Source organism: Gopherus evgoodei, chromosome 7 (assembly GCF_007399415.2).
Source record: "Gopherus evgoodei ecotype Sinaloan lineage chromosome 7, rGopEvg1_v1.p, whole genome shotgun sequence".
NCBI classification, from domain to species: Eukaryota; Metazoa; Chordata; order Testudines; family Testudinidae; genus Gopherus; species Gopherus evgoodei.
This window is the reverse complement of record NC_044328.1, coordinates 124,781,296-124,805,131: the sequence shown is the minus strand read 5'-3', so window position 1 is coordinate 124,805,131 and position 23,836 is coordinate 124,781,296. Positions and strand designations below refer to the sequence as shown.

The 23,836-nt window shown below is 41.0% G+C and overlaps 1 protein-coding gene across 1 annotated transcript in view; it reads right to left on the bottom strand.

Moving 5' to 3' along the window:
* Window positions 1–23,836, bottom strand: part of MAGI1 (membrane associated guanylate kinase, WW and PDZ domain containing 1) — a 503,504-nt gene that overhangs the window by 19,806 nt on the left and 459,862 nt on the right. Inside the window, 6 exon segments of the mRNA XM_030568462.1 lie at window positions 1,599–1,892; window positions 4,557–4,601; window positions 4,604–4,748; window positions 5,780–5,871; window positions 9,121–9,198; window positions 15,061–15,277. Of these exon segments, the coding sequence (XP_030424322.1) occupies window positions 1,599–1,892; window positions 4,557–4,601; window positions 4,604–4,748; window positions 5,780–5,871; window positions 9,121–9,198; window positions 15,061–15,277 (871 nt within the window).

Genomic DNA, 23,836 nt, shown 5'->3' with positions numbered 1-23,836 from the left:
TCATGACAAAATTCTTTATCGGAGAAAAAAGTACAGTATATCTCACATCTAATAATGTCTATTTTACCATATATTTTAAATACTTCAAGTACATAAAATCTCTCTCCATATTTCAGTTTACACTTTAATAGATTACTGTGTTTGGTATAAAATGTCTAGGCCCAAATTGTACTGAGTTTTGAGTATTTGACGTTACTGAGGGACGCATGGGGTTGCCCTCCTCCAAAAGGAGCTTGGGATGGACTGTACCAGAGAAACTGTCTTCATGACCTCTTTGTTCCCCTAGAATTTCCATCTGTAGCAGCCTCTTACCATTGCTACGAATGACTACTCTCGCAAGAATCCTGTAGTTAGAGGCACCATCACTCTGCTAGGTGCTTTCACTACTGTTAGCAATGGTGGGCAAATTTCTAGGGAGAAAAGGCTAGTACAGATATAAGCCAGGAGAGGCACTTCTCCATTGCAGGTTGCATAGGCTGGTACAGTCTACTTGGCCTGGTTGCCCACCCTGCTTACACCGGGTCGTGATGGAAGAAGTAGGAGCTACCGCTCTTGCCTCTTCTTTTCCACCTCCCTAGTTCTTTTTTTTGGGGATGTGTCCTGGGAGTGCACATGCAGAGGCGGGTAGTTTCTATACTCCTCTGAGCACAGAAGCCAATATTGCCATGGACTCATGCTGGGTATTTATTTCCATCATAACCTTCCTTCCATGCTACATCTCCACATAAATGCCATCCCCATGCTCTGTCATTGCTTTAGTTAATTGTTGTTTTCAAAAATACCCTCTTTAGCTATGCAGAAAGAATTACATCTTCCTGGCAAGAATCAAATGGCTCGGAAGGGGTTCTTCAAAGATGCATGCAGGTGCACCTATACTGACCCACGTCCCACACTGGCCTCTCTTAAGAAAGCACAGGTGACCAAATTCATTATAGCAGCATACAGGACAGAGTCATGTCAGCTGCTCCTTTTCCACCATTCAAATGAAGTGTCTGTCTGGAGAAGGAGGCAGCAGGAGCTTAAGGAGATGAGCTATCTTTTTGATTTTATGGAGACCACTAACATTTTAGCAGTTTCCAGATATCAGCTTGCTCATCCCCCTATGGTGAGCCAAGAACATCCCTACGAATCGAAAGAAAAGCTAATCAGTGTAACAGTTGCTATTTTTAAATGAACTGAATCTCCACTGACAACAGGGGGCAAGATTTCAATCATTCAGTTATTTACATCCTGCAATATCGTTCGCTCCTTCTTCACAGGTTCCCCCTGCTATTTGATGGACCAGCACAATCCAACCCAGGGCACGTGGTTAACACAACGCTGCAAACTAACCCTGGAGTGCACCCAAGGAGTACCAGTCATTGGCACTGGTGGTGGGGTGTTTACAATATCCCTCTGTGTTTTTTAATTCACTGTTGAGCAAAACCCAGGAGGCAAACACCTACTAATGCTCAGCATTCAATTAAGTTATTAATTACAAAAATCAAGGCTTGTTCATCAATTTTAAATTATTTAGATCCTAGCTACTCTTGACTGCACCACAGCATTCAAACTTTTGTCATCTCATTGAAGGTGCTTGGACAATTCCCAAGACTTACCAAAAGTTGTCCCTGCCTCGGGCCTGCTAACTGAGGACACGATCACAAAGCCAAAGCCTTCATTTTCTCCCCGGCGGATTTCGACATCGTACGGCTGCACCACTGCGCTGACCACGCCGCTTCCCCCGCCCCCGCCACTGCCAATGCCACTGGTGCTGCCGCTGCCCGAGCTCACAGTGTTTAAGGAGTTCTGGCTTCCCTGCGGGGTCCGCTTTTCCTCCGTCAGGGAAGCTGGCTGGTTGCTGCTGTGGTGTGAAGAGGCTGGAGAAGGGACTTCGTTCTCTGCTTTTGGAACTGCAGAAGAAATGCAGGAGTCTCACTGAATTGTCTGCAGAGCACACTATTTTTAGTATTACAAATGTTCGGTGACAGAAAAACATGCCTATGATAAATGGCAGAACAGGTCTATTTTTCTGTGAGTGGGTGAATGGAAATATTTACTTAATGACTGAGTACAAGGTGCACAATCAGCTGCCGCCACTGGTTTGAAACAAGACTGAAAACACACACGCGTGGCAGACGTGCAAATGCTTGCATGTGGATGCAGTAGCACAACTAAGGCTTTGTCTTCACAGAGAAGTTGCACCCATTTAACTACAGGAATGATGTTGCACTGAGTTAAACCAGTGCAACTTTGTGTGTATGGATAGTCTACACTGTTTTAAATCTGGTTTACATTGGTTCAGCTTGTCCCTGTTAAATACCACCCTGCTGGAGCAATAGATCCAGCAGGGGTCAATTTATGGCATCTAGTGAAGACGTGATAAATCAACCACCGAGCACTTTTCCGTCGACTCAGGTACTCCACTGGACTGAGAGGCGCAGGCAGAATTGACGGAGGAGCATCAGCAGTCGACTTACCGCAGTGAAGACACCGCGGTGAGCAGATCTAAGTACGTTGACTTCAGCTACGTTATTCATGTAGCTGAAGTTGCATAACTTAGATCGATTCCCCCCCCAACCCCCGTGCAGTGTAGACCAGGCTTTAGAGTCTTGCTAACACACACTTGTTTCCAGTGCGTAATACTGAATAGTAATATTGAAAGAGCACATCTGCCACAGTAAGTGCTTTGTGATGGGATCATCTCACTGTTGCATGCTCGTACAGCGCCTTGTACAAAGAGATGTAGTCTAGACACTACAACAGTACAGATCATGAACAAGAGAAGCTGTAGGTGGTGTTACAACAAAAACTAATGATCATTAAACAACATCTTAACAAATAAAGCCAGACAGAAAATGTGCTTTTGAACATCGTTACCCATCAAGAGACCAAGACAAAGGCACTGGACAAATATTGGATATAAAGGCAAAAATGCAAACATCACCCTGTGCAAATCCTAGACTCTAACAATCTCAAATCCTCTTGACCCAAGGGTAAGAGGAGCAGTAGGGAACCAAAAGCTCAGACACAATATAATCAAATCTTTTTATGCCAGTTTCTAGCCTGGATTAAAAAATTAACAAAAATCCCCACCTCTATAAAACCAACCCTCTATTACAGGATCTACAATGGTAACGTCAACCCCACAGTATTTACTCTCGTGTTGAAGGCTGTTACAGCAAATAATTTATGCTCCACTTGCACTACACTGTTGAAAGTATTAGTTAAGAAATAAGCACATATTTCACCTTGCCTGCAAGAAGCCTATCTGTGGTTCAATGTATAAGAACAAGGGGCGGTTTTAGAGAGGCTGTGAAAGTCTTAACTACTTTTGTGTGTTTATTTCTCAATCTGAAGGTTACTTTGATGCTCCTTTAAGCTTAAATACCTCACTCCCTATTCTGCTGACACCTCAGTTTGAAGGTCTATTTCACATCTTCTCTGTCTAGAAATGGCCCCAGACCAAATACCAAACCTAAACTCCCTGAGCTTTGGGTGCAGATGGAGCAAAATCTCAGTGCTACCAGTCAACAGGAGTGATACATAAACCAACTATCAATCAGAAGGCTCTTCATCATGAGCTTGCTAGCTGCATTGTCATTTTCTTTGACAACACCACATTTTGACAGATTTGCTCCTGTTTTTCCCTCACCCAAGCATGTTCAGTGGCAGGAATAGTTGTATTTTCATCTTGGATCAATTGGGAACACCTTAGCTTTTGAATATGGTGCTTACAAAATGAAAAAAGAGAGAAGAGTTTCAAACAGCTCTACTTTGCATCAGTCTTCAACAGTCTCTCAAGGACAAACTGAAGGGATGTGCTTAGAGGAAAACATGGTCCAAGGGCAAGGGAACTGGGCCTTTGGAGACCTGTATGGAAATCCTGCGTGTGACCCTGATCAAGTGATTTTCCCTCTCTGTACCTCTGTCCCTCCACTCTGCCCCCCTTCTGTCTTGTCTATTTAGATTGTAAGTTCCTCAGGGCAGGGACAGGCTCTTACTGGGCGTCAGCATCGTGAAGCTACCAAATCCACTTCTACCCCGATATAATGTGACCCGATATAACACAAATTTGGATATAACGTGGTTAAAGCAGCACTCGGGGGGCGAGGGGGAGGGAGGCGGGGCGGGGCTGCTCACTCTGGTGGATCAAAGCAAGTTTGATACAACGCAGTTTCACCTATAACGTGGTAAGATTTTTTGGCTCCTGAGGACAGCGTTATATCGGGGTAGAGGTGTACATATAAGTAATGATAACAACAACGATTCGTGTTAGTGAACGGCTTTAACAGGAACCTGAACAAGGACTGAAGAGGTCCAGGCTGCTTACAAACAGAGAATCTTGATTCATGTTTAACTAGAAAGAAACCTATATTTAAACTACATTTCAACAGCCAAAATATAAAATAAAATAAAAATCAACACAAAGGGTAAAATAATATCTGCGTCCATATCGGTAGTTTCATTTTTGCAAGAATATTATGAGAAGGAGCTTTTGATCGTTAGCAAGCAGATCACAGGACACAGATTGAAAATAATAAGAGCTGTGCCCACCTGGTCACATGGCAACATACCTGTGTATACCACTTTGCGCCTTACAGTTAGATTGACATGACCTGCTTGGCAGCCTGTTGCATAAGCTGGACTACCAGCTGGTGAGATTTTCCGACAACAGGTGTTCCGTCCACACAGATCAGCTCATCTCCAGATCTTAGACGACCGTCGGCATCAGCAGCGCCTACTGGTACAATGTGACCAATGTAAATCTGATGAATTAAAAAAAAAACGAAGAGAGAGAGAGAGATGTTGAATGAGCATGTACCCACCCATCAGACAGACAGACAGCTGGAAATCACAGGAGAGCAGAAATGAGATTTGGAACCTCAGTCTGAGTGTGACCCAAATCAACAGCATCGAAAGACAGTAACATGTGTCAGGTGTTCTGTACAGTGGCCTCTAGTAAGTTACAGCCCAGGTGTTAATAGACACCTATCCACCTCATGAAATCATCATGAAAACTACTAGCATATTCTGTTTCTACTATTACTATACCATAACTTTGTATCAGATCCCTCAACCTCTACTGATAATGCACTATGAGAGAAATGCTTTATAAAAATGCTCTATAATACAATAGAAAGATGATTAATAGTATGATCAGTCCTGCCAGGAAAGCCAAGAGGTGAACTGAGACTGAATTATCCTCTGACCTCTCCCTGGAGTCCTTGAGTCCGAGTCCTCTCTCATGCACACCAATTTCAGTTTAGCCCTATTGAGCTCACAGGGAGTTATTCCAATTTACTGTGGCATGAGAGAAAAACATGCTCCATAAATGGGCATAAATGTGACAAGACAGAATAAAGAAATTTATATTGCCACTTTCTACGTGTGACCTGCTCAGTGAATAGACAAGAGCATTAGGTGCTCTTAGTCTGGCACCTTTCACGGGTACTAGATTCATGTTTAAGAGGCCAGCGAATGTGTGTGTTGCAAGTGCGGGAGACTGCTCAAAGTTCAAAAACAACAACAGAAACCATATTGGAAGATCTCTCTCGATCAAGATGCATAGGGGGGGTGGATAATCTAGGGGTTTGGTTTGGCCTGGAATACAGATAAGGACCAACAGTGAAGTTCAGAGCTCCCCTCAAATTTTAGGGGTATTTGGATGTATGGTGTTAGCTTAGGCCTATCTCTCATTTTAACAGAGATGCTGTTTGCACAGCACTGCATGTGTTTTTGCAGTGATTCTGGAAGGTAACACTGGTTAACATAAATCCACTTTTTAAAAAGCACTTACAGGTTCTCCAGGCTCATTTCCACCTAGAATCCTAAACCCAAAGCCCGTTTCCTTTCGCCATAGAAAGATATCCTGTTCTTGATAATCTGGAACTGAAGGAAAGGAGGAAAGGAATTATTGTTACTTCTAATAGAAAAGCACAGATTTACACCAAATCCCCCCGAGACCTCTCAATTTTGTACTACTAGAAGTGATGAAACTTTGAGATAGAAGATGCACTAACAGCCCAGTTGTGCCTTCCTCACTCACAGGGAATAGCACCCTATTACATATGCTGTCCCACTGACAGCTCACGTGGTCAGATATAGCTCATCATGAGTAAGGATGGCACAAGTGGGCTTTGCAAGGCAAAACAGATAGGAGCCACTTTGCAACGATGAACTAAACAATGATCTACAGTACCTGCATCACTGTGAGCCTTTGGATGAAAGCAAATTCATTCCAAAAGAGTTCCCCAATCAACGCTCAAATTACACACCTATGGAACTTGATCCCAACTTGTGGGGCTCTCTCCCTCAGCCTCCTTCTCTTGGTTTGACTGTAGGAGGCGGTGATTAGACCTGCTGTATTTATTAGCTGTGCTGCTCTGGCACTCATGTTTTTTAAAGAGGCTCCGTGTTTGGGAACATCCCATGAGTTGTTTCCAGACTTCAATGTATAACTAAAAATGTTCACAGGTTTAATTTGTAAATTACTGCTAGGAATCTGAGGGTTTCTATTTCAATAGCAGGCAGACAATTGTGAATCACTGTTTGCTTAGCATTGTGATATTAGAACTCATTAATATGACAATCAGTAATAAATCCTACTCTTAATCGTTGGTAAATACACTTCTGTCACTGCTAAGTGATTATCTACAATAGACAATAACTCCATTAGCAACATAATACCATTGCTTTTGTTTTTGTAAGAGAAAAAAGAAACAAGAGGTCTGTATTATGACTTCTGCAGTCATAATTATCTTTTCTACAGCAGTTTCTTATCTGATCTGATCTGCTGACAATGCTTTAAATAACCTGGGGTCATATCCTCAGTTGGTGTACATCAGAAAAGTAAGGTAGCTGATTTACAGCAGCTACAGATGTGATCCTCTATATTTAAAAAGATATAAAACTGTAAACCAGACAAAGACAGTTGGAAATGCAGAAGAAGCCAACTATGACTACTCATTAGTATGGAAAACCACCGACACTTCTACAATGAATATTGCATACACTGAGGTAGTAACCTTGAAGTGCAGTTGAACAAAGATGCTTTATATTAACTTATTCATGCTTTCTTCCTTCTCTCTGATTTAAATGTGAAATTAATTGCTATCATTAAATGATATCAGAAGACAACTTCAGGTTCATTTAATATTTTATTGGTTAGTAACTATAACATAGATTAATTTTGTAATATACTCCCGCTAATTTATAATAGTATTATTCCTTTATAGACCAACTGCCTATATCTTTAGTAAAGAAATCACTTTCAATTTTCCTCTTTTGAGCTATTCAACTTTACTGCTACAAAAATGATTAATTTTGTTAACAGTCTATAATTATATCTAATATAAAATTAATTGTATAAATACATACATGTATCCAGGATGCACTTTTATAATCAAACTAAAGCTGGATTCAATATCTAAGAGGAGGGGAACCATTTGTTGTCTTCATTTAGGGCCTTGGCCAAAGCCTCTTGAAGTCAATGAGAATCTTTTCCTTGGCTTCAGTAGGGTTTGGGTTGGGCTCTTACTGCATTTTATGATGTCTGTGTCTGTCGTACAAAAAGGGTTGGTTCTAATCAAATGGTGTCTTTTTCCTTTGGCTTCAGATTACTTATAATATTAGCTCTTTCAAAATTCAACAATAAATTTAAAATGTAATATGACTGGAAGGGTGGAAATGAAATGAACAGGTGAACGTAAGTCATAAGCATGTGATTTGACATTTCCATTCACACCATTTTACAGCCAATGATTTCTACATCTTTTTACACAATATTGTCTCATTTTAGCTGCTTTGTGGTAATAAATTAAGCTTTAGGCCTAGATATATTATCTCACTCTAAGCTATAACCTAATTTTCCTGTAAATATAATTACAGAATAATAAGGCTACAAACATGCTGGAAGTCAGTAATTTTGATTAGTTAAGAATAGCTGGCTGAGGCTATTTGCTCTATGAAGGACATTCTGTATAACAACAGAATTTAGACAATAAATTAATTGGTGTTTGTCACTGTGTGTGTTAGTCCAGGCATGAAAAAAACAGACACATACGAAAGGTTCTCTCCAATGTTTCTCAAGCTTTTCGGCAGAGATTGGCCAAGCCAATTAGAGTGCATGCCCTGCCTGTCAGAAACAAAATAGCTTCCACAGAGATCTTCAGCATGGGCCATTTTCTCAGCATCTCTTAATATGTTCACATTTATCAACCTACAGTGTCACCAACTGTTGCCTTATGTTCCTTGTTCAGATAGAATCTACTCTATTAATGGTCAGCAGGGGTAATGCAAGGCTGGGCTTTAACTAGAGCTTCACATGAGAGCAATGAAACATGCAGTTTAAAACTGAACTGTATCTAGCACATTTCCAAAATGCAGTCAGTGTGACAGATCTTAAAGGACCAAAAGAAGATGGAACAACACACACACACACAAACGATGGATACAAAAGAAACAGAACTCCTTTTACAGCTTCTGGCATCAGCTTGCCAATTAGATTTTTTACTGGCATAGTCCAGTCTGCTAACAAAAAAACTGTCCATCTCACTGGCTTAATATATCGTACTTAATGTATGACTTTAACACACAGTATGATTGTGTTTTGGAGAATGAACCCCAGTCCTCTCCTTACGGTTTAGGAGAAACCATTTTCCTTACAAATTAAAACAAAACTAAATGCTACTTTGGGCCTTTGACTCTTAAATTTTCACAATGAGGACCGGCGGGATGCATTTGTGAGGCTTCTGTCTCACAGCCCTGCCTTCATTCCCCAGTGTGTTTCTAAAGTAGTGACCTTAGCATAAGCTCAGATGGCTAAAGTCTCCTTTTAAGGGTAACCATTTTGAGTAGCACTGAAAAAGTCGTAAAAAGAGTTGTGTAGGGATTATGAGAAGGAATTGAACCAGCAGCTTAGAGTGACTCCATTCAGTCAACAAGACATGGCAGGGTAGGTGCATGGAGCGCAACCAGAGAGTGTGGGGTTTTAACACAAATATCTAAGATCTGCTGCTTGCCAACGGAGAGCTAAACCATCGCCTCCCTTGGTGATGAGTTGTTCTCAAGTGCAGAGTAGCAAGAACACCAAACAAGAAGAAAGACAAGACAGAAATAAAGTTCTCAGCTCATCCTTACATTCTCCAAAATTCGTGGAATTGATTTCTCTCTCTCTCTCACCCTTGCTCACTCCAGCTGCAGGCGAAGGTGACATAGCTGCAATATTAATTTTTACAATTTTGCAAAGCTTAATGTATCCCCTTGCTTGTTAAATTCATTTTAATTTACTTTTGACTGATATGGATTCAGTTAGGCTTTCACATGTATTATTGCAAAGGTCATAGCTGCTATGGATTAAAGCAGAACCCGCTGGTCTATTGAATTTGATATATCTGAATACTAGTTTTTGTCACAGTGTACACATCTGTCTGGAAATACTTTAAAAACAGATTTTTACAAAACACCATTACAGCTCACATAACACAATGTCCACTGTCATGAGACAGCTCCTGTATTCAGTTTCTGCAGGATATAAATCTAATCTCCAGCATTAGAAGAGACTATAAACATATGAAAGTGAACACTGAAATTTTATTCATATACCGGTGCTTTATTAGAGTTCATTTTAATTAAGTGTTACTCTGTAACCTCTAACCTCTATGCTTACCCGTTGGGTAAAAATCTATTGTCCACTGCAACAACAACTTAAACAAAATAAGGAACATGAAAATACACTTGGCAGAATCAGTTGGATCATCTAGGAGTCAACACTCTTAGTATTGATAATGTACTCAGCTAGGCACAAAAGTTTTAAGGCCCTGATTCAGCAAGGTGACTTAAGTATATATCTAATTTTCAATACATAAGTAATCCCATTGAAGCCAATAGGACTACTGCAGTGTTGAAAACTGTGACTTGATGCCAATCTCATGACACTTTATATTCTTCTTAAAGCCCCAGCTTTAAGAAGTGATTACATTATAATCTCAGAGTTTTTTTCCATTAATTTTCCAGTGCTCCTGGTGAAGGAAAATAGCTTGAAAAAAAGACTTGGGCGCTTCCTCAAACCAGAAGACAAACGAAAAGAACCCAAAAGATACTGTTTATTTTAAAAAACAAAACCCAAAACACTTGAGACTTTAGAACGCTTGGGGTTGCTAAGAATACTGCTACTCATGTGCTTAAAGTCAGTCAAGTGCTTCAGTACCTTGCTATCAAGGGACTAGTTTGTGACAGACCCTTAGCAAAGTGCACCCACAAATCAGCTTTGTAAATAGATCTTCTCTGCAGCCGTTTCAGCTCATACAGCATGCTGTAAATATTAAGATCCTTTTAAACAAGACATTCTCTAAGGGTATGGGCACATCTGTGTGTCCAAATGTATGAATATAACTGTTTGTTTCATATTAATCTAATGACAGAGAACATAGCCCTACAGAAGGCCCTTTTACTAGACTATTGTCTTTAAAGCCAGTCTGATCAGAAGACAGTTGGCAATTTCCTGATTGTATTGTTTTACAGCGGGGTAGCTAATACTTTTTTATTCTATTTAATTGCTGCCGAGTGAATGCTACCTACTGTGTCTGCTTTGTTTTTTCTTTTTAATTAGATTTCGAAAAAAAATTTATACATTATGTGCATGAAAACAAAATTCAAATACTAATGATAAGTAGAGTATTTTAAAAAGCTTTAAGATTATTCTATAGTGCTCTCCTTTACTTTTAATTAAACGTTTAATCCCTTCAAAGAGATTCATTAACACATCTGCAATTCAGATTAATTAATTTTGTCACTGCTGTTTTGACAGATGGCCATATGTACGATATGGTATTTGCAAAGCAATCAGGCCACATGAGAAAAATGTGACAACAGATTGTGCTAATCTTCAAGGAAGTTTAATAATAAATTGAAATATAAAAAGCATATTATAAAAATATATTTTCAATAAAAGGGCATAAGATGTTAGAATTGTGGCATTGATAACCCTTCAAAATTACTCCTCCTTCCATTGAGCGCTCTCTACCCATATCATTTCTGGATCTTGCAAAGGATCCATTTTTCTAACGCAAGGTACATTCTCCCCTCAGATACACACACAACTTCCATTAGCAATAATGGAGTTTTAATCATAAAGGAGATCACCCTGCTAAAACTTAGCAAAAGTAAGTGATAAATTACCACCACCACCACTAAATGATCTGGTTTCAGGACTCACTCCTTCACTCTCCATTCTTTAAGGGCTTGATCCTCCAAAGTTAGGGTGACTAGATAGCATATGTGAAAAATCGGGACGGGGGTGGAGGGTAATAGGTGCCTATATAAGAAAAAGCGCTGAATATCAGGACTGTCCCTATAAAATCGGGACATCTGGTCACCCTGTCCAAAGTGCCCTGCCTTTGGGCCATGATGCAACGAAGCACTTAAGCTCAGCCTTAACTTCAAGCATATGAATAGCCCCATTGGCTTTAATATCTGAAGTTAAGCTTTGTTGAACTGGGAGCAGAGCACTCATCATCCATATCCAGGGTCAGTGAGAGTAAAGTGGGCTTCACATAAGAACATTAGTTCATATGTATTAAATAGAGTCGCAGTTCCCTGCAACTAATTAAGTTCCAAGGAACTAATTAAGATTCTTAGGTGAAGGCTGTCACCTTGGGCTGACTGGATTATTTTATGTACGTAACTGAGTATTTCTATGGTTCTCCTTACCATAGTATCTGAGTCTCATGAAGCCACCAGATGAGTGTTTGTGACGAACAGAGAAGCTTAAGGACGAAAGCTTGAAGGGCATGATGGGGGGACAGGAGGCAGCATGTACAGAAAGGACTCTCAGAAGGAAGAAACGAGGAAAAGAGAATTCGAGAACAAACAAGGAGGGAACCTCAGAAACAAGCCGATGGACAGAGTTGAGGACTGACCTCTGAAAGGCTTGTGCTGTCCCCCTCCTGTTACACAGATGGAAGAACAAACTGGGAAATGCTCGCGGCTATGCTGGAATGAGTGAATGAATGAGGGTAGCATTCCTTGCATCCATTTGCAGGTGGACAGGGAGGGGCAGGGTACTTACCCTGCTCGGCCTCAGATTTCAGCCTGGAGGCAGGTGTTAATGCTGCTGAGCTAATACTAATGACTAATTAGTATGAGGTCCACAGTTAATGACAACTGATCTAAATAGCTCCAGGGGGCCAAAGACAATGACAGCACAGTTCCTAATGCAGCCATGTTGAAGGGAGAAGAGGGAAGCTAATGCAGCCAGGTTAGGCTGGCTAGTGTCCCTACAGAATGGCTTCTACCTCTGCAATTCTGGCAGAGTGGTCCTGCCGGATTGGAAAACCACCTTACCCCTCTTTCCTAATGATCTCTTGAATACTCAACTGAGGTAATTTCAATCACCTAGGGCCCCACTGTTCAAGTGGGCCAAGAAGAGGACTGTCTGGCCAAGGAAAGAACCAGGCCTGCAGAACCAGAAAAACTATGTCAGATCCTTAGAAGGGAAAGAGAGAAAGACAGAGAAGCCCAAACGCACGAAGACACATTGCTGAGGCATCCAATCCAGAGAGATATTTCTGCAGCCAAGAAACCTGTCACGCATGATTTCTTTTTTGGGTTTTTTTCCCCATGCCATAAGATTTAAAAATGATTCAATTGGTTGGAAAAACCAACCCAACTGCTGTATGTTCTGGAGTAATGTATATTTTATATTGTCCGTATGAACTTACATTTAGCATGTTATGAAGATTTTGTGCAAGAAGATCATCCTTTATGTAAATAAAAACAAAATCTAGAATGTGCTCCTTTGGCACAAACTGTTTCAAGCTCTCTTGTCCCTAATTAAAAGAATAATATTGTCTGAAAGTACATCTACTATGCTTCAAATATTGCTCTGAGAAGTTTTTAGAGGTTCTTCTCTCTTAGGCATTGTGATTAAATTGAGGCAAACATGTTTATTTTCATTGCGGAGAAGTAACCAACTGAAACCAATTTTATACTCTTGGAGTGGAGTCAAACCCTGCTCAACTATTAGCCGAGTGCATGTATTAATAATTAAAATAAATGCACTCACTGCATGCATTTGGTTTTGTGTATTGTTAGGGTAGTATATGCTGATAAAGACAGAGACAGTCCAGCAGTATTCCCGCCTAACAGGAGTGAGATGGGAATGCATTTCACCTGAGTTTTGGCAAACAAATTTTTCTTTCACTGACTGTAGCTCCCTTTTATAGTAACTTTGACCTGTGACCCCTGACCTGATCCTACCAAAGGTATAAGATAAGCTTACTCATATGTATGTGTGTGTGTGTGATTTGCTGTGAGTGATGCTAACATCGTTGAAATGCAAGTAGGAAAACATACAAAAAATATTAACATTAAGATAGGCTTGGCATCAGGCTGAGGCCTAGCAGATATAGGTTTGTTAGCGTAAGAGGCATAAGTCTTAAGCACAATTAAGTGACCTACGGTAAAAGCAAGAAGAGTTTTTGTCAAACAAGTTTCAGAGGGGTAGCTGTGCTAGTCTGTATCAGCAAAACCAATGAGGAGTCCTTGTGGCACCTTAGAGACTAACAAATTTATTTTGAAATGGATCACCTTGTTTACACTGGCCTCATTGGCACTACAAAAATGATTTCCACCCTTTCTTGTCAACTGTTGAGAATAGACCATGTCCACCTTAATTGAATTGGCCTCATTAGCACTGATCCCCCACTTGGTAAGGCAATTCCCATCTTTCCATATGCTGTGTATTTATACCTCCCTACTGTATGTTCCACTCCATGCATCAGATGAAGTAGGTTTTAGCCTATGAAAGTTTATGCCCAAATAAATCTGTTAGTCTCTAAGGTGCCACAAGGACTCCTCCTTGTTTTTGTCAAAAACAAGTTAGTAGGAGGGAACAAAATAATGAAATCTTAATGGAATTTGGCGTGGGGGGGGGGGTCGGGGGATTAAGCAACATTTACCTCTGTGGCTAACCAGGTTGAGGCATTGGAATTATTCACAAATACATTGATGCATATAGCTATGTCAATAATCAGACCACCAGTTATGATTCCTTGGAAGGCCCCATACAGGCAAAAGACAAAGGCTTAATCACATACAGTAACAGATACATTAATGTGTAAAAAATGTGTATCAACATTGATGCGTGTATGTTTTCTGGCAGCTTCACTGGAATTACATAATAGGCAACAGCCAAAACTGTCATTGCCACTGCCACTGATGGTGACCTGCCATGTCTCTGTTTTCATGTCCATGATGTGCATATGTCAACTCTGTGGATTGCTTTGCACTTTACTTCTATTTAATGCTCTGTATTTTTCATTTGGGGATGGTTTCGGTTCTTAAGATTTTTAGGTCTCTGTGTGTACCCAACCAATCTCAAACTCAATCTGAATAAAATTTTCTGAAGTAGTCGTTAGAATGATAAACCTGTTATTTGCAAAACAGTAATTTGAATTGGTCGAAGCTATATAACCAAGCAGCATTAACTTGCTCTGAGAACTTTTGAGATATTTTCAGGGGCAGTTGGGCAACTATCTCTGCTTCACGTCTTTGAAAGTCTCTTTAATGCCTGATTTGAAAATAAATAAAAAAGGGATGAAAAGAAGGACCTCAATACTTATGGGGGAGGGATAGCTCAGTGGTTTGAGCATTGGCCTGCTAAACCCAGGGTTGTGAGCTCAATCCTTGAGGGGCCATTTAGGGAACTGGGGTAAAAATCTGTCTGGGAATTGGTCCTGCTTTGAGCAGGGGGTTGGACTAGATGATCTCCTGAGGTCCCTTCCAACCCTGATATTCTATGAAAATATTGTACTGGTTTTGAACAGCGTTATGGTCTAAACCCACTAATCAGAGGCAATAAAAGATTATTCTTCATCCAAGCCAAAATTGATTCTTTGTTAACATAAACTAGGCATAATCTGCAGCTTTTCCCCAGAGCTTCATTTACATGTATCAATTTAACCAACTGAAAGCCCTATATTTTCAACAACAATTTAAGAGATTCAATTCCTATAGATGAAAATCAAAGAGTGGCTGCCAGAACTGTAGCCCTAGCAACCACTCCTGTTCAATACTCACGTCGGCTTTCATACATGCTCCTGGACTGGGCCCAGATTTTGAATGGATCTGGCTTTTTCTGTCCAGAGCTGTCCGGCTGCTCCACAGCTGGTGCTTCAGTGGCAGGGTAGTCGGGAAGCACCTGAGTGGTATGGATGGGTGAAGCCGTGTGCGTGCTACGGTGGCTAGAGACGCTATGCTGGGAACTGTTTTGGCTGTCTTTCCTTTCAAGTGGTTGCTGGACGTAAGAAAGCAAGTGGAAAGAGAAAGAACAGAAGGTTATTGGTCTCTGAGTGGGTGTTTTCCGTCATTCTTTCCCTCCTCCTTTGTTCACTGTTTCTGCACGCAAACAAATATATACCCCACATTTTGGTGGCCATCACTTCCAGTTAATGCTGAGTGCAGAAAATTTCCCCGAGACACATTTTAACAGACAGACTGGCATGTAAAATGGAAAGTGATTAATCACAAAAAACATCCAGCCTTCCATGTCTCACCACAAAACAAATCAAAATTTCATTATAGGATACTAGTTTCAATATCTTTTTCCCCCTCTGTGTTAAACTACAAGTATATGTATTCAGATAACTTTAAGGATTTAACATAAACTCACAAAAGCAAGGACAAAAAATATCAGTACTCAGACTGAAAAACCATTCTTAACTGCATTACAGACCTTGACATGCGAAATCACACCTCATTCACAGATCTTTGAAATCCTCAAGTCTTAATGAGTTGGTTGGAAACAGAGTTCAAGGCAATTAAGATGCAAGATTTGAACCTCATAGCATTACATTAGATCCTTAACATTACCTAAAAATATTTACTTGTAATTTAATGTACATGTTTTAAGCAAGTATATTAAAACAAAGAAAAAAGTTTCTACTTAAATTCAGGGCTCATTCTACCCAGCGTATCAAAAGATCTGACTTGTCAATATTTAGCTACATTGAGTATGTTGTTCTTAACTCACATTCACATAATTGGCTACAATAATGTACGCAGATTAACAAGAGTCACATTTGCGTTGCAAGAATTCATGCTACTAAATATGCAGTAAAAATGTTTTGGAAAAGTTACCAAGAATGGACAGTAAATATGTTTAAAACAATGCTCACTGTATTCTCTTGTTTCCACATTACAAAGGGCCTTGTTGCCATTAATTGATTGGCAAATGTCAAATCTCACATTAAAAAGTAAAGCCAATTTTCACTTTTAAGTCTGTGAAAGGTTAATTCCTATTTATGTTTAATTCCTATGAAAGGTTTCACCAGAGAGATCAAAGACGAAAAGGCCATGGGAACCGAACTATATTCTCATCTAGAAGTGCAACTTTAAAGCACATTGGTGCACCAATGTAGGAAACATGCAATGCCATTGTCTGTCTTGTATGCTTCTTTTATAGCTAACCAGATTCCTTCAATTTCTAATGCTATTTATCTGGTTTCTCTTCTAGGAACCAAGGGCCTGATCCAAAGCCCATGGAAGTCAATAGAAAGACCCACATTGGCTTGGATCAGACTAGTGATTAATTTGTAACGAAAGAGGTGCTGGGGCTCAAGCAATTTTTTTACATTCATTACTGATGCAGCAAGCCCAGCGGTGCTGGGGCTCTGAACTGCCCGGCCCAGAGGTGCCGGGAGGCTCGGAACTGCCCGGCCCAGAGGTGCCGGGGCACTTAACTGCCAGGCCCAGAGGTGCTGGAGCTCAGCATGGCACAAATTAGGAACTGGATCAGACCCTATAAATTCACTTCACAAACAAAGTAAAACAAAGATGTGCCTTCAGCGCACCCCCAATATGCATAGCATTGTAGCCCATGTCTGTAAAGAACCGCCCAAATTACGCTGATACTGTCCAGGATGTGGGACCATCCCATTGTCATTATCTGCAAGACAGCAGCACACAGAGTCCATAAGCAAGATCAAGGCCTCCTGGCTTTCCGCGGTATACAGATACATTGTAAGAGAAACCACTGCCTCCAAGAGCTTGCAATATAAACAAGCGAGGCAGAGACACATGATGGGAGGGGAAACAGAGGCACAGGGGTCGCCAGGGCTGACATTAAACTTGCTGGGGCCCAGGGCCGAAGCCAAAGCCTGAGGGTTCCAGCCCTGGGTGATGGGGCTCGGGTTAAGGCTTTGGCCCCCCGACCCGCGGCAGTGGGGCTCGGGCAGGCTCAGGCTTCGGTCCCCGCTCCTGGAGTCATGTAGTCGTTTTTGTTTTCAGAAGGTGGGCTGCGGTGCAATGAAGTTTAAGAACCCCTGCTTTAACTGGTGTCTCCACTGACGTGAATAATAAATTAACTGTGTACTTTAAAGTAATTTTCAACAGAGCATGCCTGCTGTGACTGCCCAGCAACTAGTTTTTAAACACAAATATCCGAACCAATTTCAAACATTTTTTTCCCTTTTTCTAAGTGGCAAAAGAAGCTAATTCACATACAGCCTTACTTGCCTACAAAATCCCAGGTTTTAAAGTAAGCCATTTTAAGACAGAGCTCCGCAAACAGCCTCTGAGCTGTGGATGCCCACTCCTTAAACAACAGTTTTATAAGTAAAAAAGTCATTTTTGTAGCATGTTTTGTTGTTGCTGTTGTTTTATTTTGTGGCAAATGATTAAACAACAAAAGCACCTTGTGAGCATAGTATACCTGGTTTTAAACCAGTGTGATTGAATATATCTGATTTAAAGAACCTTGATAATAGGGACTACAACAGAAAATTGTATTAAAGTCTTAGCTAACACTTGTAAACACAAGAACAAGGCACTAATACTATCTACCTGGATAATAATCTTTTCTTTAGATGAGGAAGTTAAAAAAAACCTCATTTTGCTTATTATATGAAAAATGTAAACAATTTAAAACTAGCAATTCTAGAGTTCTAATCTGTATTTTGGATCTAACTGAAACTTTCTGTATGTCCTAGGCAAAACAAACAAGCAAGCAAGCAAAACAAAACAAAACAAAATAAACAAACAAAAACCAAAGAACTCCCAACCCCACATAAACCTTTCATTAAGCTGGAGTTACTACTGTAAATTTGCACAAGAAGGAAAAGTCCTGCAGCAACAAAACAACTTTAGAAAGCCAGGAATCTCTAAGATGAGGGTGCTCTTTAAAATAAAACAGAAATAAAAAAGCCTGGAAATGCACAGTTAAGGTCACCCAATCAGCCACAAATCTGCCGTGACAGATTAACAAACATTTGGAGACAACCCTATTTTCAAACAATGCAGGTCTTTACCACATCAGTGATGCTGAAAATCCTGAAGGGATCTAACTGAACTATTTCACTCGTGTTGATAGACTGAGGGCATGTCTACACTACAAAATGAAATCGACCCAACTCACAATGGCATACAGCCGCTGCAGTAATTACATTCCTTGTGTGTGCTATGCTTTGCTCCTTGTATCGGTGATGCAGGAGCGCTAGCACCGATTTTACTGTCAGTGTGGGGCATTGTGGGACAGTTTCTGAAAGGCAGCAACAGTCCATGTAAGCAATGCAGTGGCACTCACACTGCACGGATCTAACTGCATCTACATTGATTCTATGCCTCTTGTGGAGGTGGATTTATTAAGTTGGTATAGTGGGTGAGTTATATCTGCGGGAGCAACGTTTTAGTGTAGACGCTTACAGAGTTAGGTAGATGTAAGGCTGCTTAGTTGACATAACTGTGTAGTGGAGCGTATCTTAACCAAGAAGCACCAATCGCTGCAGCAAAGTATTTTTGCCATCTTTAGCACTGTTTGCTGTTGCTGGATAAAGAGCAAGCTTTTACATCTCTCCACTAAGGGAAGAAAAAACAAATGCACAAATACAAAGTGGGGGATAACTGATGTGGCAGCAGCATGGCGAGAAGGATCTGGGAGTTGGGGTGGATCACAACCTCAACATGAGTTCAACAATGTGATTCTGTTGGGAAAAAAAAAAAGGCAAATGAAATTTTGGGTTGCATTAAGAGATGCATAGCATGCAATTCACGGGATGCGATAGTACTGCTCTACTTCAAGCACGGCTGGAGTACCGTGTCCAATTTTGGTCACCAATGTATAGAAATAATGTAGAGAAACTGGAAAGGATCCAGAGGTGAGCCACAAAGATGATCAAAGGGATGGAATGCAAGCTATATGAGCAAAGGCTGACGGAACTGGGTACGTTTAGTTCAGAAAAGAGGAGATTAAGGGAGGGACATGATAGTTGTCTTCAAATACTTGAAAGGCTGTCATAAAAATATGGAGAAAGTTGTTCTCTCTTGCCACAGAGGGCAGGACAAATGTATCCCAGTTACCATCTCTAGGCCCTGCCCTGCCTCTTCCCACCCCTGCTCCATCTCATTCCATACCTTCCCCCAGCACGCCCCACCCTTGCTCCTCCTTCCCCAGTGGAATAACCGTGGAACAGCTGATCGCGGCAGGGAGGAGGCGTTGGGGGGGGGACACTGATTGATGGGGGCGCCGATGGGCAGGAGGGAGGGAGAGGTTGGGAGAGGGGAAGGAGCTGATTGAGGGGGCCACCAGCCCTGGAGCACCAACGGAGTCAGTGCCTATGCCTGAGAGAGAGAGTGCAAAGGCAGAGCCCTTTGGGCACAGGACTTGCTGGAAAAGCCGGCTTGGAAATAGTGAGCATAGAAACAGCCTGATATTGTTTTTTTCCCTACTGTGTTCAGGGAAACAGGACTGCACGAACATATTTTGTTAATGAACAAGATTGTGCCAAAGAAACATTTGACTCATATCATCTATTTCTCCTCCTAACAGAAAGAGGCTGGCCCACCCCTAAATACTGGCTAACTGCTTGGGCCAAAAGGGAGCAGTAGTTTGTGGCGAGAGGTTGTGAATATGAACAATTATAAGGCTGGGAAATTCAGAAAAGCTCAGCTTCTATATAGGCACCTTAACAATGATAACACTTTCAAAAGAGCTCAGCACCCAGAAAGCTTAGCTGCCCTGAGGACTGATCATATATTTTGGTGCCTAGATTAGAACTGAAGTCTCTTTGGAAAATCTGGCCCCAGTTTGGGTGCTAAGAAGAGCTGCCTAGAAAACGTCCTTTTCCCCAAGTGGGATATTTTGATATAAACCAAAAAATGTTAGCTTTCATCAAAGTTTTCTGGGAAAATGTTTACTTTTCAGCCAAAAATATCAAGAAACCCAAAACAGAAAAATGTCAGCCCCAAACTGACAACAACTGAAAATTTTTCATGTTTCGTCTGAAAATGTATACTTTTGGGTGTTTGGATGAAAAATCAGAACATTGTCAAAGAAAGCAAACATTTTCTGTGAACATTTTCGTTTACTCGAAAACCCAATATTCTGCTGAAATACAGTTTTACTGGAAACTTCAACCCTAGAGCAGAATACTTTAAATCTGGCACTCAGCACTTTTACAACTTTGTGCCGTCAAGCTCAGCTGAAAAGCTCTCGCTTTAAAAGGTAAATAAACACAAAATATTCCACAATGCACATGTATATGGTTAAATATTACACAGCCATATATTCTAAAACAAAATCATTCAACGTCATTTCCTCCTTCATTTACCTACTAAGACTTATGTTCTGGCTCTCTAGGCCAGGGGGTCTCAAACTGGGGGTCGGGACCCCTCAGGGGTCATGAGGTTGTTACATGGGGGGTAGCGAGCTGCCACTCCAAACCCCGCTTTGCCTCCAGCATTTATAATGGTGTTAAATCTACAAAAAGTGTTTTTAATTTATAAGGTGGGGTCGCAGTCAGAGGCTTGCTGTGTGAAAGGGGTCACCAGTACAAACGCTTGGGAACCACTGCTCCAGGCCTATGTCCCCTCCCCTTTTGCTCCCGCCCCCTTTGCTACATCTGATAATATTAGTTCATCTGAGGCTATGTCTACACTACAGGATAAATTTGAATTAGCTTAAACCGATTTTATAAAACAGATATTATAAAGTCGATGGTGCGCGTCCACACTAGGCACATTAATTCGGTGGTGTGTGTCCATGGTCTGAGGCTAGCGTTGATTTCTAGAGCGGTGCACTGTGGGTAGCTACTGTAAAATAATGAGGCCAATAACATCTATTTGTGTCCACACTAACCCTAATTCGATATAGTAATATCGATTTTAGCGTTACTCTCGTTTTGTAGGAGTACAGAAATCGATTTAAAGAGCCCTTTAAATCGATATAAAGGACAGGTGTAGCGTTAAATCGATTTAACGCTGTTAAAATCGGATTAACAGCGTAGTGTAGACCAGGCCTAAAAGAGCGTAAGGAAGTCATCTCCCTGCTCTGGTGTGGTCTTAGTCATTACATTAGCTGCTGCAGCACCCTGAACTCACATCAGGTGAGACTTAAAAACTAATAATGAGATATGAAAAGCCTTCCAGTGCACCTTCAGAAATGCATTTGTGCTTTTCTCTGTCTGCATGTGTATTCTCTTGGAGCCAGACACTGCATGTGCAATACCAATGGTCCTGGCCACAACAAAACTCCCAGGGGGCTCAAATTTTGTCTACTAAGAGTGAGTCTGGCAAAGTTAGGCAGATATGGCTGGATGGGAGTAGCTTGTAGAGGACAACCAGCTATAAAGCCAGGGCATGTCTGAGAAGGAAGCAGACACTGACACTAGCTAGCTGGGAGAGTGGGGGAAGAGGAATGTATCTGGGACTGGAGAGGGGCTTCATTAGGCTGCAGAGAAGGAAGGGAAGGGATCAGCAGTGAGCTGGGCGAAGGAGGAGTAGGAGGGGATTGAAGATCTGAACTTGAGTTTACTCTGTAATGCAGTACAAAAAACAACATGGGCTTGGTTTAAGATCAGTCTACCAACAAAAGGGCTGACTGCATGTGGCTTATTTAATAGCAGCTACCTTATTAACCAAGAAGTAAATTTTGTTTCAAAGGCCTCTTGGAGAACCGTGAAGGTGAAGACAACAACAGGGGCTACATTAATGCCCCATTTTACACAGGTGCCGCTGCACTAGCTCACATAGGGGCACCTGGGAAAAAGACTTTGGGCCTTGGCATTTGTGCCAGGAGGCTGTGATGTTTGCATCATCACACTGCCCGGGCAACCTCTAAGTGTGCCAAACAGTCAAGCCCTGGAAATCCTGCAGGGCAGTTTCAAGGCAGAACCTCAGGGAAGTCCTCTTCCTCCCTTGCCCCTAGTCATGGAATGGTCTGTATCAACTGGAATGGCTGGGACTCGACACCAGTGCAGTTATATTCTGAAACCTCCTCCTCCACTCCCACATCACACAAATTAAACACAGAACCCGTATTTTATTAACCATAAAAAGGAAGTTAAAGGGAGTTATCTTAACAATATAAGTAAAATACTTAAAGAGATTGTATTCTGTAGGCTGGTCATTCCCCTTCTTTTCCTGTAAGTGTGACTGTTAGACTTCCATATACTCTAAAATAACTGCCACGATATATCAAGCTAAGATACTATTGTCCACTAGTTGCTGGTGCAAACACTCTGTTTAATACCTAAACAGAGGAAGAAGACTGTTTTTATTGGATTCTTCCTCTTCCGATGGAACAGCACTGCCTGGGGCTGTGGTGAAAAATATCGAAGGACTATGCAAAAAGGTAAGAGAGCCTTCAGGAGTGTAACACACAAGGAATCTGGTTGCTTTCAGTGAACGAAATGGTTTCTCTGTGAGCAAATTCCATGGGGGAAAAAATAACCTACAGCTGGGGACTAGTAAATTCGCTGAAGACTCCAGACCTACACCTGTTTGTAAACAGTCTCTTTGTTCATACAGAGAGGATTATCTCTAAATGAATTTAGGAGTCTCACAGATTTAAAATGCTTCTAATGAATTATTGTTCACTTGGCAGGCGTTTAGCACAGCATCAGATTAATAAGGAGATGATGCTACCTTACGTGATTCTGTGAGGGCACCTGTTTTCAAAAATCAAAGTTCATTCATCATATGACGGTTTAATGAATAAAAGGTTATAAATGTCTAACATCAATTCAATTATTCCTTCTCTGACAGGGGAAAAAATACAGCGGCAAAAAATAATCTGCTTGGCTTGTACATTTTTACACACTTATTTCTATTTTACTAAAGGTTGAATTAATTTTTGACTATGACACAGAAGTAAATGCATACGGTCTGACATTTCTGTGATTTGAGTGAGAGCACAAACTGCACTTCTCCCTCTTAACATTAATGCAAACTGACAATGGTATAGGCCTGAAGTCATGTGACTTTAATCAGCACTGCTCTAAGCCATCAGAATCACATTAATTATTTCAGGGCTATCTTTTTGGATGAACAGAGAACTTGCATTAAAAGCAGGAGATTCTGCTCATCTTCTTAACAAACCTCTTACTGAGCTTTACCGAAAGGTGGATTGTCAGCAAGCTGCAGCTATTGGTGCCCACAACAGACCGTCAGTGAACTTTCACAGTGTCTTATAGTATTGCAAAGACCTCACTCATGTGACTTTCCCAAAGCTATTGGGAAATAAGCCTACCTTCTTCACTACCCCTTCAAATAAATGGAAAGTTTCCCCTTGTAAATATCTAATTTCCTGTAAAATATTCATCCCTTTTCCAGGCTCATAAACATCACGTTATTTTTGTTCCACTAGACTAGGAGCAGAGCTTTAATGACACTTTAGACCATAGCTTCTAAGCTATTAGCTAACATGTCAACCAGCTAACGGTTCTACAGGGAGACAAGATTAGAAAGGATAGGAAAATATTGATTTTTTTCTTCTCTTGCCCTTTTTTTTTTTTTAAATAAGGATCCCACACCTGCAGTACAATGCTGCTAAAGCCAAGCTAAACGACAAAAGACACCCTAC